The 19,028-nt window shown below is 43.6% G+C and overlaps 1 protein-coding gene across 1 annotated transcript in view; it reads left to right on the top strand.

The window, feature by feature from the left end:
- NRK (Nik related kinase) overlaps nt 1–19,028 on the top strand; it is a gene marked incomplete at its 5' end in the record, with an annotated part of 88,450 nt that overhangs the window by 18,796 nt on the left and 50,626 nt on the right. Inside the window, 3 exons of the mRNA XM_082289604.1 lie at nt 10,773–10,829; nt 16,577–16,702; nt 17,476–17,586. Coding sequence (XP_082145730.1) covers nt 10,773–10,829; nt 16,577–16,702; nt 17,476–17,586 — 294 coding nt within the window. The remainder of the gene's footprint in view (nt 1–10,772; nt 10,830–16,576; nt 16,703–17,475; nt 17,587–19,028) is intronic.

Here is a 19,028-nt window from a genome sequence, read left to right on the forward strand (position 1 = left end):
TGTAGTTTGCTTGAGAGAGCCTTTGCCAGCCAGGCTTCTGCTGTACAAAGCTGATTAGATCAGTTTAGAAAAAAATAACACCAAGGCTCTTCATTAATTCAGGTTTTTTTTGGTTTTGAACTTGGAATCTCCTCTCTGTTTTAAATTCATTAGAAAAGCAAGGTATACTTCACTTGTAAGACTAATTAGAAGGGTAGTCTAGTTTCATTTTGGAGACTAACTTAATATTGAAAGCCCTTCCAAACATTTAAGTAATTTTCCCTTGAGTTTTGTGGACCATCTGGCCAATAGGATTTTGGAAGGAAATGGGAATTGACTACTGCTGTGAGATCAGTGCCATGTAGCTCATCTCTTACAGAAATCATTCAGAAATCTAGAGTATTGTGTTTTTTCCACAGACTAATTGTGTTCATTAACTCCCTTTTAATTTTTGGAGAGGATTCACCAGATAGAGCCAAATGAGAGGACACTGAGAGTAGATGCTCTTTTTTCTTCCCTCAGTTAAATGCCCTGCGAAGACTTTCGTGTGTGTGTAAAGAATATGACCTTTCCAAAAGCAAACCTCAGATCTTCTGAACTTGATGGTATTAGTCAGCAGAGTTTTTGATTTCAGGATTCACCTCAGGTGAACAGAGTCATAGGGAGTGTATTGGCCAAGAAATGCTGAAAGCAAGACTCTGAGACTGTAAGAGAAACCCTGTTAATGCCAGTTTTTAGTACCAGGCTGTCCTATACTGTGTGTGCTGTACACAGGCATCTGCAGAGGCGCATACCTGCATGGTATTGCGATCTGTGTGAGAAAAACACCAGCAGAATTGGAATGGAGAAGGAAATCACCCTTAAGGTTGTTGTAGCTCTGTCATCATTTAGGCTGGAACTTGCAGCTATGTACCTTGCCTGCCTCAAAGCCTTTTTTAAAAAACCCAACAACACAGTTTTAACCTGTGCAAAGCCTTGTCCATGTTCTGTATTATATGCAAAAGAAAATTCAACTACATTACAGTTGCTGTTCACAAGAATGCTGAAGGATCTTTAAAAATTCAGTGATATAATTGCTAAGAGCTTAACGTGTACACAAGGTTGTGTTTATGTGGGATAGGAGGCTAATAAAGCTACATTACTTAAAAAGGTAAAAGTTTACTTCTCCTAACATGAGGTTTGTAATTCCTGTGTGCAGCTTATCCTTCATAGCTTTGTAGCGATGGTGAGCCAAAAAACCTTCCTGTGAGGGATTCTTGCTCCAAAAATCTGGCCACCCATCAGCTGACCTCCTGCAGTCCAGCCCTGACTTCCTTGCATCAGGATGGGGCTGGCAGGACGCACTTAGCTGCTTGCGACCTTATCCAGCAGGGATGTGCTATGAACAGGTTTTCTCTAGCACCCTGTATTTCTGTAAATGGATGAATATGAGTCAGGCAGCAAAAATTCACTGGGGTGGAGGGATTTGTATCTCACCCCAGACTTAGCTTCTCAGCAACCCCTGTTCTGCAGAGTGAGAGCTTTCCAAAGGCTGAGACTTTTCTGAAATTGTTTATTTTTCTGGATAAATAGACTTCCGGTGCAGCAGACCTTTGCTGTCATAAATCACCACTGGGCTCCCAAGTGCTCTGTGGGACTGGCTCTGTGCCAGGGGTGTTCCAACCCTCCTGTTCAAAAAAAGAGGAGCCCTGGGGCTTCAAATACCCCATATCTCCACTGCCCTGCATCCCTACTGCCCTGTGCTGTCCTGAACACCTCACCAGCGCAGTGCTCCTAAGCCAGAACTTGCATGGCAAAAGAAAAGCCACCTTTGTTTGCAGAGTCTCTGTGCCCCTGACAGGGTTAGCAAGCCCTGATGGGGGTCCGAGGCTGGAAACTTGAGTGTTTCAACAAATGTCAAGGGGTGTGACAAATGCCAAAGACCAGGATGAAAAGCAAGGCTGTTGAAGCTGTTACATGTGCAAATACCGGTATTTAGGCTCAACAAAATCAGTCTTTATGTCCCAATAAGTGGAGTGTGAGGAAAATGGGATAACTGCACAACCTGTTTCTCAGACCTCTCCTCCTATTCACTGTGCTGCTGTCTGAGTTACTTGACCCACATATGGCCCCAAAATGTTGCTTTTCTTTCCTTGTTGGCAGCAATTTCCACTTAGGGGCCTTGCAGTTCCTGCTAAACTCAAGCACCTGAATGACTTTTGAACAGAGGAGAGCTGGAGCTTCAGTGTCTGTCATCCCCTCAGATGCTACTGAAGTATCACCAGATAGAAATTGGACCAAATCAAAGTCAGTGGGAGTTTGGTCCTTCACCAGGAGCAGCTCTGCCTCCAGTAACCCTGTGACCCCCAGCCAGGTTGACGCTGAGTGTGGCAGCTGAAGGTTGTTTCTCCAAGGTGCTCAATGTGCTGCAGCTCTCAGTTTCCCACTGACACCCCTAACAGGCCACCCTGGTTTTACGTGTCCTAGGAGTTCACATTGTTCACATTGTTCAGAAACTTTAAGTAGCAGTTGGAGATCTAAAACATCATGTCTATATGTTAGCTGAGCAAGGAGAAGCCACAGGAATGGGTGCTTCCCTCCAAATGAGCATGGAGCTACAGAAGATTACATGGGATGTTCTGCTACAGACACCACTTATTTCAAATAAGTAGAGGACAAACCTCTTCGTATTATGGCTAGAATGGTATTTTCAAAAGAGCTTGGTGCTTTGCTTGATCTTGCTGATCACAGTGAGAATGGCCCATTTGGGAGCAGGTTTCAATATCCCAAAAGATCAGTCCCTAGTCCATTCTCATACAAGTATGCAGTAGCCTTGAGTGGTTCGTGTTTTCCATGAGGATGGTAATCTGATCAAGTGAACATACTGATATTGCAAAAAATGCAGATATTCAAATATGTGTTTGTGAAAGAGATTGAATTTGTTCCTTTGTTTCATTTTCTTTTCCCACTGCTCTGCAGTCAGACACAGACAGACATTAGGCAAAGCAAACAATCTGTGTATCCACTCATACAATGGGAGGAAATAGGAACTGAAAGGATAGAAAAAAACCTGGACAGGAAAAACTGCTTCTGGTGCCTCTTGGGTTTTACAGTTCATGAGGGTTGTGGTGCAGACATTTGCAGTGGGGATGAAAAACTGTTGTTTTCCTCCAGAGATCAAGGTGATTTGATCTGGTACTGTTGAAATGACCCTTATCTATCCCTCCCTTCTAGACAATGTGGACGTGGGTAGAATTTTAAGTGACTGGTGGAAGTTATATTTTCTAATCTCTTCTCTTGGCTAATGTGTTGCTATTTTAGTATATAGGAAGTTCTCCTATGCAACTGCCAACTTAGTTATCTTCAGTGGTATTACAAGTTACAGTGATAATTTTGTTTTGTTTCTTTAAACATGTGTAACAAATAGGGGCTCTGAGAGAAATTCCTGATTTTCTTTTTATACGTTTTACCCCTGAAACATCTAAAACTTCATTTGGAAAAATTACTAAAACTAATACTTTCACTTTGAGTGAGTGTAAATACGTTGCCACTCCTGATACGAGCAGGGAGACAATAGGAGGGATAAATGACCTGTTCTGCACAGAAATAGGATGGTGGTGTTTGCTAGGGATGGAATTTGTTTTTCACTGATATTCAAGCCATTTTTACTATATAAATTTGATAAACTTTACAAAATTTTTTTTTTTTGGAATGCAGTGTAACATTTTAGAGTTTTTAAAAAATTTTAAATCCCTTTGTAAATCGTATATATCCCTAATATTTCTTCATTAATGTAGCAGCCCTTGTCTTAAAGAGCACTGAATGTTATTAACTAACTTTCATTCTTTATATATCTACATGCAGACATATTATGGTTTAGTACTGATATTTTGCAACCCAAATCAAATGTGAAATAACATTTGACTTATTGGCATGGTCTATACCTAAAGTGATAAATTCTGGCTGACTTCTTAGAACACAACTAATCATAGTGGGGTTAAGCATATAGGAGAAAAAAAGACCAATACAACATAAACTTTGAAGAGCATGTGTTGATTATCTACAGTGCGTTACTATTTATGTTGTTCACCAATGACCAGCGGTGACAAGGGTGATATTTTGAAGTGTTTAGGTGATGTGCTTATGTTTCCCTGGCAGGAAACATTTAGGTTTGGCTCTGAAGGCAGTGTTAAGTTGGAGTCTGCCAGGCAGTCCTATTCCAACATGGGGGACTGTGCCTGGTGGTGTCTAATGTTGGATTGTCTGAGAGCAACAAAGGACTTTTGTGTTGCCTTGTGTTGATCTCAGGAGCTGGTGCTGAGTCTTCTGTGTGCTCTTCCACCTGTTAGCACAGTTAATGGCAGCAAAGCTATCCAGAGTGTGTTAAAGGAGCATAGGGAAGAGGAAACACAGTATTTGGCTATACTGCCCAAGTGGTGTTGGATGAAACCTGGGACTGTCTGGATATTGTGTGGCAGATGTGGGGGTGAAAGGGCAAACATGTTGCATCCACATCAGCACTGAGGCACTGCAGCTGAATTGTGGTTTTATGGCAGTCCCTGCATCCTGCACTGCTGGCATGAAAGCAGTCACTTCAAAGGAAAGAAGGGTGTGCTCCAGCTGGGAGATGGAGGTGAGAGCTGGCCTAGAAGTGACCTGGAACAGCTTCTGAAATCTCAGCATCTCCCAGGATGACAAAGAAGAAAAGAAATGCTCTAGGGGAATACAATTCTTTGATTTACAGCCCTGAAATACAACAGACATCCAGAGCTGATGTGACAAAAGTGCTACCAAAACTTTTTAATATCAATCAAAGTAGGCCTTCTGCAGCCTGAGTTGTGTGATTAAAAGGATGAAGCGGTAATCAAAACAATAGCTGTGTTCCCACCTGGCTGGTGTCCCAAGCTCTTTGTGGGGGGTTAGAAAAAAAAAATAAAAAGACTTTATGAAACTAGTGTTCATCTGTCCAAGGTGGTTGTGGTTTGGGGGTTTTGCGGGTTTGTTTGTGTTTTTGGGGTTTTTTAAACTATCAGAGTTGACGTGGAATACATGTCATAGCCTACAATGAAATGGATTGTTCATGAAATCCAGTGCTAGTATTCAGTGCATGACTGACCCTGAACTTTGCCTTGGGCCGCTAACTAACAAAATCAAGCTATAAGCTCTTGATTACTTCTTCCTTGGAATATAATCCTGTCCTTTCAAGTTTTGCATTACTGCTATATTTTTAACTGAAGAGCTCCAACCACGACTACAGTGGGTTGTCTCACATGGTTGTGTTGCTGAATTGAAAGGTATGGACTGCTCTTGCTGATAGAGCTCACCTAAAAACAGTCTTCTCAGGTGACACAGCCCCAGGTGTGCGAGCCCTGACCACTTGTTTACATCATGAAGACCCTGAGGGATGGCAGGATGTCTGTATGAGCAGCCTTTTGCTGTAGAACGGTGGCTCTGTCTAAGCTGCAGCATAGGAGCAGCATAGCTGCCGGTTTTCTGGTTTTGGGGTTCTCCTCTCTGCCATGCTGACCCACTGGGGAGCACGCTGCAGGTGCATGGGAGGCTGCTCCTGCCTGTCTGCAGTGTAAACAGGCAGAGCTTGTGTTCCCAGTGGCTCTGGGATTACCAAACATCGCTCGTCCCTCCTAAGGAACTGGGTCTGAGTAGAAAAGTCGTATGCGGGTGGAAAGGGAAACAGAAGGATCGTGACTTTGTTCAGGTCACGTGGAATAGGACATAGGGTTTCCTGGATTCCTATGCAGAGCATTGTTCACTCAGTTCATAATCTCTTAAAGGTTTTTCTTGTATTAGCAGGATGGAAAGGGTAGAGAGGAGAGGGGCAAAACGGTGGATACCAATCCCACAAGGCAGAGCTGGCAAGCTGCCAGCAACTCTAGGGCCACACAGATTTACCCAAGATGGGCTCAAACTTCAGAGTTCATCAGTGTGTTTTTAACAGGAAATCTGCTTACTTGAGTTCACTTTCAGCGAGAGCTTGCAGCGACACAGCTGTGCCTTCACCTCACTCCCAAAGGGCGGGTGGCAGTGAGCTACATCTGTTATCCCATAAGGAATGCTTCTGGTTGAGAAAGATCTCTGGCCTACAAAGGTCCACACCTCCAACAGCCACATCTTGCTTTAAAATGCAAACCTTGAACATCCAGAGAAGGTCCCAAGAGTTAAAGTTGTGGTGTATATCAGCTTTTGGGATTACACAGGTAGGCAGCGCTGTGGTGGGTCACCCAGGAGTTCCATACCCCTGTGCTAATGCTGTGAGCTGGTTGTGTCTGTGCCTGATAGCAGAGTGTGTTTGGTATGAAATGGCCCTTCAGGAGGACACAGAGGTGCAAACTGGGAAGTGTCCGGGTCTTCTTGTTTTTGGGAGGTGTCCCTGCACACAGGCACTTGACAGCATCTCTGAAATCCCTGCTTTTTAAGGGGAGAGACAAGTGAGGTGGTGCTTCTGGTTGCAGACAGGACATGGGCAAGAGCAAGGACTTCTGTGTGGTCAAACCCACCAGCTCTGTGCTGCCTTGATGTCCTGCAGCAGGTAGTCCCTGCCCTTCTCATGCACTTTTTCCTGCTGCAGTTACAAGTTACAGCTTCATCAGACAGACCCAGAAACACGTGAACATTAATGAGTGCCTGTTGACAGAAAGGAAGCCTGTGACGGGACTGCTGTGGACTGCCTTGGCATGGTATGCAGCACTTAGCTGGACAGCTGGCTTCTGCTGTCTGGACTTGCAATTGTCCACTCCAAAACTGTCAAGTCCCAAGTGGGGAGAGAAGCTGATGGAAGCTGTTTCCCACCCCCAGGAAGAGAGATATGTGCAGGATCTAGGAGGGAAGCTGTTAAACCAGGCTCTCTGCATAAGACTTGAAACCTTATAATCTCATTGGGACCTTGGGTCTCTTCTTGTAATCACAGCCCAAACCAGGGACTGTCCAAAATTTTTATTGGAACCTAACAGGACAAGGTGTTCTACTTGACCGAACGCATAATTTTGTAAATACACTTAATTCACGTAAAGCCCCTTTATCAGCTAATAGCTGGCTGCTGATGTTGACACTCTTTGTTTGATGCAAACAGAAAAGTACATGTCTTGACCCTTAGTAGAGGGTGTGGATAAGTGGTTGCTTTATCTGAGGTGAAAAGATACATACACATCCAACAGAAATAACACTGCGTGATCTGCCCTATTCCATGTATCTCTCCCTGCAGAGATACCTGGTTGGAGCTCATCAGAACCAGATCTTTGGCAAAAAGCATCTCCCACAAGTCTGGCTGCAATGAGCAGTCTGTAGATTTCAAAAATGTGTGTGCTGGCTCCAGGTTTGCTGAATGTTACTGTAGGGACTAACTGGCAACTACAGCGGACGTTATGCGGAATTATTTTCTGGAGGAGGCCAGGAATTTAGCGGGATTCAGAGCTAATGGGAGAAATTTTTCCAACTGGGATACCTCATCAAAATGAAGGGTGGACTTCAGTTTTAAAAAGTTGTTGAGCCTCAGAATTGTGTCTAAGCTCTATATGAGCTCGATGGAGTTTGATGTTGTACTCCTGCATAGGAATATGGGTGTTGCAAATGACTGTTGGGTGTTTTGGCTATGTTCTCCAGAGCTGAAACCTGCTGTTATACTGAGCATTTGGGTGAAAGATGAAACTTTTTATTAGGGAAACCAGCCCACAGACCCTTCCAGCCTTCTGGCCAGTTTCTGGGGATATGTGCAGTGGAGGATCTTGAATCACAACAGGCTGAACTCTAATGATCTGGAGAGGATGGGCAGTGGCAGAGTGAACAGAGGGCTGGGAGGGCAATGCCTCTCCTCCTTCTTCCCATTTCAGATTAAATTAATAAGGATGAACTACCGCATGTCTGTCACAAGAAGTAAGTGAATCAGTTGATCTCGTTAGGTTGTGAAACAGTTAAAACAGCCAGTTTGCTCCTAGAAGCTTTAAAGAAAATCAAAACACCGCTTTTCTCAAGACAATTCACACATGCTCAACTTGTGGCTTCAGCAGAAGCAGTACTGTGAGAGTTTCCATGAACTCTGGCTAACCTCTGAGATTTATTGATAAATGAAAAAAATAAGGGACCAGCACTGAAACCTTTCCTTGCTAAGGCATTACTCTCTATCTCTTAACAAGAAGCGCAGGGCTGGGTTCAGGATGTTTACTGCTTTTAGAGGTGTTAAGGAAAATTAACTCGAAACAGTTTAAAAGACCAATATTGAGAAATCTGTGACTTTTGTTCTGAACTGCCAGCACAGTCATAGTCTGTGCCTTAATGCAGGAGCAAGATTGAGCTGTGCATCTTAGTTAACAGGGACACATTTTTTGAGCAAAGGTGAATCACAACCCACAAAGCAAAAGGACTTGCTGTTTTCTTTCCCATAAGTACTAATAAGTTTCCAAACGTTTTTGAGGGGGATTTAGTATTCACATTTATAGTGGTAAGAGTAAGTGAGAGCAGCAGGTTTTGCATACAGTGGAAATAACTGTGGCAGCAAAATAACCAGTATCTGTTATACAGGGGGACAATTTGACCAGGAGTTACGCTTCAAAACCAGGACTGAATGCCGAGCCTTTCCCTCTTCCTTATTCTGATGAATATTCAAGTGCAGTATTAGCCTAGTACTGATTGATTTATTTTTTTTCAATGAAGAAGCAGGTTTCCATGCTTCACTACAGTGATGAAAATCAGTGTTAGTTCTTGGTGCCATCCTTTGCAGAATCTATAGCAGTCCAGGGGAGACTCCTCTTTTCCATGGGCTTGTCACCTGGTGTGTGGTGTCCAGAGACATGGAGTTACCATCATGCTTGTCTCCAGACAAACTCTGGGGTGAAGACAGGGTGGCTGTGCTTTGGGGAAGGCCCTCTCACCAAGAAATTTAATATAAATGCAAATAGGAACCTTTGCAGACAATGGCTCCAAGAGAGGAGCTGTGGTTGTGCAGAACAAACTTGCTGACCTGGGTTGCTGACCCAACACCAGCATCTTTCAGGCTGGCACTGGTCACTGCCCATCCGCACTCACACACCAAGTCATGTGTGGCCTGGGGAGAGTGTGCCCTATTTGTCTTCCTCCTGAGGTCTGTGTGATAAGTAAATTCTATCATTCTACTTCATGAGAAAATGCTTCGCAATCCCAGGTATGCTTCCATGGAAAGAGGACACTTATAAATATGCAAAAAACTCAGCAAGATTTCATTTTTTGTAAAAGAAAACATGACTGTGACATATTGCCTGAGAATGAGGAATCATTTTTCTTTGATGCAAAATTCCTTAGTCTTAGAAATAACATTTGTGTGCACTTTTGTGCAGATAGGACCTGAGTTTTAAAGTTACATCAACCCAGATTTTAATTTTGCAGGTGTAAATTTGCACCTGCAAATCATTTTGTCTGCAAACTGCAGCATTTCATATTTGATTTCCTGATTTTCAGTGGCTTCCTTAACTGGTGTCAGTTATTTTGATATACAGCTTCACAGGCACTTCTGCTTCAGGAATAAAATTGCAGTCTCAAAGCTTCAAACCCATTTCTAAACATTTGATGGATGTGAGTAATTAGGATGTATAGCAAACCCACTGTTCATTCAAATCTTTTGATACTATCTTCCAGTGTGAGGTCAGTGCTGGTTATCATGTTAAAAGACTTCATCTGTGGTATCTCTTGAGCAACTTTGACCGAACCAAAGCAAGAAACTGCAACTGACAGCAAGTTTCATGGTTGTGTTCATGATGCATGTTCTTGTGAATCACATTTTGTCAGTCTCAGTAACAAGTTTGCTCTTTTAATAGGTTTATTTCCTGTTACCTCCCTTTACCTCACTGTATTTTCAAAACCAAGCCTATTACCTAGTCTGAAGTTACCAGTTGTCTGTTGTTTAAAAGCGACTATGGGGTGTGGGCATTTCATAATAAACTGTGTTTATGTGTAGGCACCCACACAGTCAAAGTCCTGGTTTAGTTTCTCCCCACCACCACAGATGACATTTTTAAATTCAAAGCTCCTGCATGCTTTTGGGGAGGTAGCTGAGATACAGTTAACTCAGCTGAAGTAAGAATCATAAAAACTGAGCATTTTGAAGTAAAAAGCATTAAAAAAAAAAAGGCAAAAACATGCATAAAACTTTAGTTTCTTGGCAGCCACATACAGGTTGCCAGATTGATTGATGTACTGGAACCCAGAGTTTTGTCTTTGCCCTGAGGTGTGCCAGGACATGTCCGGGATCAGGGTGGGGACAGAGCCAACTGCCCGATGCCTTCCAGCTTCCTCAGCATGCCTCAGCCATGGATGGCAGGACAAGAACATGGCTCTTGTTCAGACATTCTGGGACTGTGCTGAGATTTCCTAGAAGAGGAGGCTTGAGGGCTGGCATCACTTGTTGAACAGAAGTTAGTTGGAGACCCATAAGCTTGTGCCATGTTGTGCTGTGAGAACAGAGGTCTCCCAGCATTGCTGCTTCCTTTGTGCTAAAGGGAAGTTCAACCCTGTAGAGGTAGCTGTTAGAGTACAGTAAGGGTGTGGCTCTGGTAACACATCACCAAACTTCACCTTGGTAGTTTTGTGTCGCTGGAAGGTTGTTTGGTACATAGAATCATAGAATAGTTAAGGCTGGAAGGGGTCTTTCAAAGGTCACAAAAGACCTTTAAAAGTCCAACCCCCTTGCAAGCAGCAGGGACGCCTTCAACTAGAACATTGCCTTGAACGTGATTCAAAGCAATTAGTCAAATGTAGTTGTTACATGCTTAATTTATTGTATTCATAGTTTGCCTATATGTTTTACTTAGTGTCTTCTATTATTTTAACAGGGTCGCCATGTTAAGACTGGGCAGCTGGCAGCAGTCAAAGTGATGAATGTTACTGAGGTGAGTGCAAAACCAAAAATAAGGTCATTGTTAAGCTGCAAGGAAAAATAAATAATCAGATCATGAGAAGGTGGACAGCTCATGAAAGAAGATCCACTGATATAAATCATGGTTTCTGAGCACTGGTTTGTGTCTTATGAAGTATTGAGTGATGTTAACCATATTTTTTAAGTGTGGCTGATCAATGGTGACAGAGCAATAAGGGAGTGTGTTGCCATATATTTTGATGGTCAATAATATGAAAGACAAGAAGTCCATTCCTGCATATTTCTAGTTGATTATCTGCTGTCAGAGATAGCAATTAAAAGATTTCCTGTAGCTCTGCACCGCCTTTGCTGTGTTTCATCACATCCTATCGCCTTGCATGCAAGCTGTTCCTCAGAGAAGTGCCCTGACAGCCAGCAAGCAGGAACATGTTAGAAATGCAAATGCAGTGCTTTTTTATTGTGATTTGACCATTGAGGGAAGGAGACAGTTTAATTGGCACTGTCCCTACTCACATTTGTAAACAGGTGTCAGTGCTGAAACAGGGTGTTGAAAAAGTTGCTGATACTGGGTTTGGTGTGCTTTTAAGAGCGCAGCCAGTAGTGGAGCAGCTTGCCTCCTTGACACTACATTAGCCTGAGCCCCAGGAAGGCTGGGGAGACTCCCTGCTTCTTCCTCTTGAGTTTCCTAGAAGTCTCATTTGGTAGGATGCACTTAGACTCACTGAAGATCAGCTCCCTGCTCTGTCACTCTGGCAATGTGGATATGGAGAACAGAAATCCAGCTCCTCTTGCGATATTACAGAAGGGTTATCATCTGAAATTTAAAAAAAAACAAGCCAAATCCTCTGAATCTTCTGGGCCAGGTCTGCCAGTCATCTACATGTGGTATTTGGGCAAGCACAAGCAAGCCTTGCTTGCCATTTTCATGTGTCTTTTGATTGTCTTGGAAGGCCGCAGACCAAATTGGTGTTTGTGTTGGTCCTGTCACATAGAGCAGGTCCAGAACAGTTCTCTCTGTTGATGGTGTGAAAATCCAGCCCTGAGCAGCAAGTGGTCTGAATTTGGATGCTACTCTAGTGTACAAAGCACATCTAAGGGCTGGTTTGACCATGGCTGCTGTTCGTACAATAGGTGCGTGTGGTTGAATTGCCAGTTTTGTACTGAGGAGGGTGCTTTTTTTTTTAAATGAGTGCTACATTTGATTTCTGCTTTTAGGTCTGTAGGTACACATATCCTCAGGTGCTTTGGCTTTAAAAAATGACAGTCACCAAATGTGAGGCTGCTGGATTTTGGAAGGGAGAGCACATGGGATTTGGATGATAGATTCCTGAGTTGAGGGCACCTCCCTGCCTTGACAGAGGAGCTGATAGGATGGATCCTGGCACAGACTCAGAAGTTATCCAGAGCTGCTTTGCTGGGTCAGTCAACCGTGTGTGAGGACTGGTTAAAGGTGTCACTTGTGGGCTGTCATGTTAACACCAGTGACAGTCCTTTCCTTAATGAAACAATTGTAGAAAAGGCTGCAGGAAGGGAACCTTGGAAAGATTTCTTTCCTTTTGCTATACATAACACAGTCTTGTATGCAAGCAACAAACTGTAGCATCCAGTAAGGCCTACTTACATGGAAACAAAATTAAAATAAAGGACAACTATGTGGTTCCACTTCAGGAATCACCTTAGTAGACTTGCAGGATTCTGAGAACAAAACGCAGCTGTTTAGGTCTGATTTGCTGCAGGTGACAGAGCCAGCATCATACTGGGGAACCTGTCCCATTGTTTGAGGGGCAGTGATAGCAGGTCATGCTGTTTTCACATTGAGACCCTTCATGGGAAGGTTTGGGAGTTGTGAGGAGCATGTTAGTGCAGCTGTCCAAGGGGGTTTTCCCTGGTGCTCTTCCCCCAGTAAACCCTGAACAAGTGTGCTCAAGTGTTCCTGCTTTCTGGCCTTGGCACAGGGTGAGTGCAGGGCTGTTTGCTCTTATTTCCACTTTCCTAACACAGAGTTGGCTGTATTCGTGCTGCTAAGGCACAGGCTGGCATGTCTGGATGCAGTCACTTCTGTTACTTCTGCCACTTATGTTCCCCAAAAGACTCTGGTTCTTTCACCAAATCTACAGGGCTTTTTCCAGTAAGAAGTCATTTCATCAGAAATTGCCTGACCAGCTCCAGCTGTGATTATTCAGATCTGGGGCACTCCGAGAGCTCAGCAAATCTGCCCTTTGCTGTCATGAGCTGCAGCCCCAAGCCGGTTTCTTAAGAGCGGCAGCAGGATGATGTGGTCATTGTGGCATCCTCTGGACATCTGTCAGGAAGTGCTGAGTTGCAGAGGGAGTGGGGGGAGCCCTTTGAAATGGTTAAAGGGGAGCTGATGGCAACGTGCGCTCATGTGCCTCTCCATGCAGGTTCTGCTTCCTGTTTTTTGACAGAGCCATTCTTGCTGCTTGTCTCTTCAGCTGTCGGTGCAGGTGATCAAAGAGCTCTTCTCCAGCACATCATTCTCCATCTATCTTTGCTTTCATTCTTTCTAGAGAGCAGAATAACATTTAAATGTGAGACTTGTTGTTAGACCTGCCCCAGTACTGAGGGGTCTCTTGGTGCAGTATTTATCAGCTGATGATCAGATCTTGTTTCCATTTGCGGTCAGAGGCATGTGTTTTCTAGTTCTAATGCCATTGCAGATAGGCCCACATCTTCAAAAACAGCCTTTGATCACGAGCCTGTCATCTCTGTGCTCACAACCATCTGCACAAAGGAACGCGTTGGTTTGTGAAAGCGAACAGCTTTTTGCACCTGCACATCTGCGAGCCTGTTTCCTTTCCTTGAGCAACATTATTTATGAGCAGGTTTGTAGACCCCTGAGACATGGGGCTGATGGTAATGCTGGCAAGAGGGGTGGTGGAAAGTGGAAATTCTGAGTGTGGGCATGAACTGAGAAGCTGAGGGTGCTTTTATCCCCAGTCACCCTACTTGAAGGATATACATAGCACTGAGGCTTAGCAAGTCTGGGTTCAGTTCCTGGGTGGGCCTCAGACATGACACATGGGGCACAATCACTCGCATTTTCCCTTCTGCCTTGGTTTTTCCATGGCATAGAGTATTTTTCCCAAAACTCACTGAGGCATTGGGAAGCCAGAGTGCATTTGTCTGTGAAATGCCCCACTGTCTGCTCCAAGTAGTGTCTCCCCAGGGCACTCCACCTGTACTGGGCAGTGTTACCTGGGCCCTATAGGCCAGGATGGGCAGGGGAAGGAGGAGCAGGTGCAGGCCTTCAGGGTAAATAAAGACACAAGAGAAAGCAGGAATTGCATCTTCCTGGTTCTGGGAAAGGAGCATTACACATGTGCAGCTACTCTTGCTCTTGCCAGTGGATGTGGAAGAGCCTACAGGGTATCCTGGTTGTGTTCATGAATAGCCTCGTGCTTGGTTTTGTTTTAAAAACATGGAGGTCAGATTGCAGAGGAATAGGAAGTACTTGGATAAGAGCCAGTATGGTTCCAACATCCAGAAAATTAATTGGGTAAAGGAAGAGGAGCTGAAAAAGAGGCAGCAGCTATGAAGAAGTGGTTGGGATCTGCCAGCTCCCTGAGGGGAATTGTGAAAGCTACAGGCTGGTGCTGAGGGCACAGCAGGGAGCTGGTCTCCACCAGCACAAATTTGATGTAGATGGGCAGAATTAAAAAACCAAACCCTTAACATCTGTAAATATTTTAAGTAATTTGGAGAAGGTCTTTACCGAAGATGAATGTTGCCCCTCCGCATGTTTGCAGAAGGAGTGGGCAGAATGCAGGAGGGACAGCAGAGGAAGAAAGGAGTCCTCTCTGTTCGTTCCTTTTTCTACCCTTCTTCCCTAAAGATCCAGAAACTTGTGTAGATGACAGAACCCTTGTGGTCAAGTCCAGGATGACAGTTCCCAGGTCCTTATTCTCTGCCTCATCCTTACCTGCTTGTGTCCACCCTTTCACATGCACTGTCTGGAGTCCCGAAAGGAATAGAGCTTTTTATCCCTTCAGCACAAGCTCTCATCTCCCCTCCCTTTGATTGTGTTCTGTCCATGTGCAGAGAGAAATTAAACCCTGCTCCTGGAGGATTTCCTGCCAGCTGTCTGGGAGTCAGCTCCCATTTCTCCTGGACGCTCCAGGTGCTGCATTGGGCTCCTCTTTAGCCCCACTAATTCAGTCATGCAACGTCCAGGGCTGTATCAAGCTGAGGATTAAGGGTCCTCCTTTCTCCCTAACTGCAAACAAAAGATAAACAAACTGTTCAGTTTAATGTGCACAGCTTGAGAGCCTGTGCTCAACAAAAATTATTATGAAACCTGAAATAGCTCATATAGCTAACTAGAGTTATTTTACATCTCTGAAGGCTTAATACAGTTAGGCTTTGGTCTGGTAACGTGTCTCCTGGGGGTTGATATTACTGGGGAAAACTTACTGGGCCCTTCTGTTGGGAATGATTTTTGTGTGGTCAAGTTCAATAGGACACATCATATGCATATTCTTGAGGGAATTTGGCTTTAGCCTGTCAGGCTTTAATGTGTTGCTCCAGGTAGAAAGGACAATGTGTCTGGCTTTGTAAGCAGTCCATTGTGATGGTCAAAGGAGTGCTTCAATGGCAAAACTACTGGAAAACCACAGAAAAATGTCCTTTGGGGCTGAATTGTTCTTGCTGCCTCTTCTTTTTTTTTTTTTTTTCCTTTCCCTTCAGCTAGTAAGTGCTGACTGGGATCTTTTGCAACAACGTAAATTAATTCTCAAGTTTGTCCTACTCCTTTTAACTGATACAAGGGTACCTTGCAGCACCACTTGTTTCTACTGAAGTGTTTGAGATGGCAAAACCTACGTGTGTTTCACTGGGTGTTGTGCACCATAGCAAACAGGCTCTGAGGGGGCCTTTCCAAATCAGGCAGTTCTCTCTGAAAAAGGGCATTTCCTTATAATTCTTAAAACTTGCGTTTCCATTAGTTGTCTTGTTGTGCACAGTGCTGTACGAGCAGAAGAGAACGTCTGCCCTGGTGAGACTGAAACAAAGACAGGGGAGAACGGGCGGCTGGTGCCTGGAAGATGATGTCTAGGGGTATGCTAGCCCCCAGCATGCCAGAGGCTTCATGGATGGCGTGATGTTAGGAGGGGGAAAAAGCTCACGGTCCAGATAGGCAGCCTCACAGCTGTAAGGAAAGAGCAGATCCTAACTCTGGCTTACGCTGGAGTTTGATTTGTGGCAAGTTGCCCCTGGCTTTGGTTTCCTCCCAGCAGGACTCTCCACAGGACTGGGAAGACAAATTGGCTGATGTGTGCCCTGAGTGCTTTTCCAAGTATTTAAGTAATGGAGTGTTAGGAATAATTTTATTTTTGTTTGAATCTGGTTAGTTTCTCCAAGACTAAATTACTGCATGCAGAAACCATGAGTGGGGGAGTAATAGGTGCTCTCTAAGCTCCCTGAGGAGACAATATGCAATTCTTATGCCCAAGTGGGGATGGTTTTGATTCTTTAGGTCAAGCCCTAGTAATTAATTGGTTTAGACCCATACATCAGGGTGATTCGGTTGTCAATTTAGGAGTTGTCCATCAGCTGCAGTCTCATAATCCCAGGGTAACTTTGGTCCCAACCTCCTGCTCAAAGCGCGGTCAGCCATGGGATCAGACCAGGTTGCTCATGGTGGTTCCAGCATGTTGAGGCCTCTAAAGACAGAGGTTGCTTTGCAGCCCTGGGGCTCAGTGATATCTGGTAACCTAAGGAGCCTCCTGCTCTCTTTTGTTACAGAATGAAGAGGAGGAAATCAAGCTGGAGATAAATATGCTAAAAAAGTACTCCCATCACCGGAATATTGCTACATATTATGGGGCTTTTGTAAAGAAAAGTCCTGTGGGCCAAGATGATCAGCTCTGGGTAAGTTTTTAGTGTCATTTCTGCTCATCAGATTTACAGCTTCTTCTTTAGATCTCCAGTGTGCTTGGCTTGGACTCTGTCTTAGTGAAGCTCTGAAGTCATTGTTCTGAAGAATAACATCTAAAAGAGAAAAACTACTCCTCCCTAGATGTCTTCCATCCCAATGATTTCCTTTGAGGATGGGCATAAAGTATGTCATGATTCTTGTGACTTGTGCTGTCATTCTGATTTGTTGCTTGAACCTTTTTTTTTTTCAAATTAAATGCTTCTGTATTTTTTTTTTTACTGAAGTGAAAGACCTTGTCCTTTATCCCTTCTTTCCTCATTCTTGTTGCTTTCCTCTCCTTTTTTCAGATGGAAAATAAAAAAAAGAAGCAGAGAAATTGCCAATAAAGAAAAGAAGAATAATGAATCCTCCAATTCTTTGCTGCAAGATTTTTGAAGCTCTGCAGCAAAATGAGAAATTTCAAATTTTTAAAAAATTCCCACGTTTTTCAGTGCTGTTAGCTCTTGCTTTTCCAACTTCGTGTATATTAAAAAAAAACCCTACCTAAAACCTGCAATAGGCGAGGAGGTCTAGTGAGGTTTTTTATTTATTTAGCAGTGCATGTGATAGAGGAAATGAGATTTTAAGTTGCTTGGTATCCAAGAAGGCCACGTGTAGTTTGCCATGCCTGGGTTGTGGTGGAAGTGGGTGTTTGCAGGTGTTCTTTCTGTTTGCACACTGGCAGAGCTGTGGTGATGGTGCCCTGTGTGTGTTTGTCTCCCTGCAGCTGGTGATGGAGTACTGCGGTGCAGGCTCTGTCACTGACTTGGTAAAGAAGACAAAAGGGAACTGTTTCAAGGAAGACTGGATTGCTTACATCTGCAGAGAGGTTCTCAGGGTGAGTCCTGCCAGCAGAGCTTCGCTGCTCATTTGCAACAGAAAGGCCTTTCCGAGCCTTTGGTTGCTAAAATAGGTCACTAATGAGCATTATTATTTAAAGGTTGTGATCCATGGGGCTCATGGGCTATGGTCCTAGAGTTCAGAAGAGCCCTGAGAGCTGGCATGATAGCTGCTTGACATCCCATATTGTTGTAGTTAATCCCATTTTCTGTGTGAAGAACAGAAAATTCCTCTTTCCTATGGCGAATAGCTGTCTTCTGAAATTCCAGACAGGGGGCACCTAGAAAGGTAAATAAATTTTCTGTTTTCAGTATGACTGCCCTCTACATCAGCAGATCTTACTGCTCACTGCTTCAGCTGTTCATGCTTGTAAGATCTTTCTGTTCGTAATTCCTTTGCCTGCACACACACAGGGGTCTCTTTTCCACACTATTAGAGACAGTGTTCACTAAAACAGCATTCCAAAATCTTAAAGGTGGCCCTGCTGGGACAGTATTCCCCATGACAAATCTTTGGGCTATATTTCATTCTATGCAAGCTTAGGGTTGCTTTTTTTTTTTTTTTTTTCCCCTCCTCCCCTGGAAAGTACAGAGGATAAAACAATTCCCAAGTGTAATCTAGTGAACTGGAAAAAAAATAGGATGTTGGAGCCAGTCATTCTAAATTCAAAACCTATTACAGAATTACTGATCCATCTTCCCTATAATAGAGTTTTACATCTTTTCTAAATAATGGTAAGATAAATGTGTATTCTGGGAGTTGGAATTTAGATGGCATGCTGAAGTAATGCTTGAATAGGGGTAAAACTTTATTTCTGGGGCATAGGAGTTGAGAAATGTGCTCCATAGAGAATATTTGCCTTCTTACAGGGATTTGGCACTAGCCTGCAGATTATGATCATTATATCTGGAGAGTATGGGGAGTTCTTCTGCAAAAGAAAAAACCTTAATGGTGTGCTCAGGTTATTCGTCATTGGTGTGGCTGTAATGTCTCTGTTAAAGCAATTGATGTTAAAACATTAGGTTTATGCTCATGCAACTGAAAACTGTAACAGCATGTTGGTAAAAGCAAGGGATTGGATTTAATCATGCTTGTTGCAAAACAGAATGGCCCAGTTGCACATGGATTGACAATGTTTCCTTCTGGAAAATATACAAGATGGGTGGAAGCTCTGTTTGAAGCCATTAATATTAGAGAGGCTAAGTGTCGTGAGTGAAGCATCTCTAGATTACCAGAACGGATTATTTCAGCATGTTCTTTTATGTCTATGCTAGTTCAACCACGGGCAATTTTGAAATGCAGGAGGAGATAGCAAATATTAGCTGACTGAAAACAGTATTTGCTGCATTCAAAAAGAGGTCTGACATGGTATTTTTAACTTTCCCTAGTCCATTTACTACTGAATTTCCCATTTTGTTGAATGCAAAATTTAGGCCACTA

Source organism: Coloeus monedula, assembly GCF_965178545.1.
Source record: "Coloeus monedula genome assembly, chromosome: 12".
Lineage (NCBI taxonomy): Eukaryota > Metazoa > Chordata > Aves > Passeriformes > Corvidae > Coloeus > Coloeus monedula.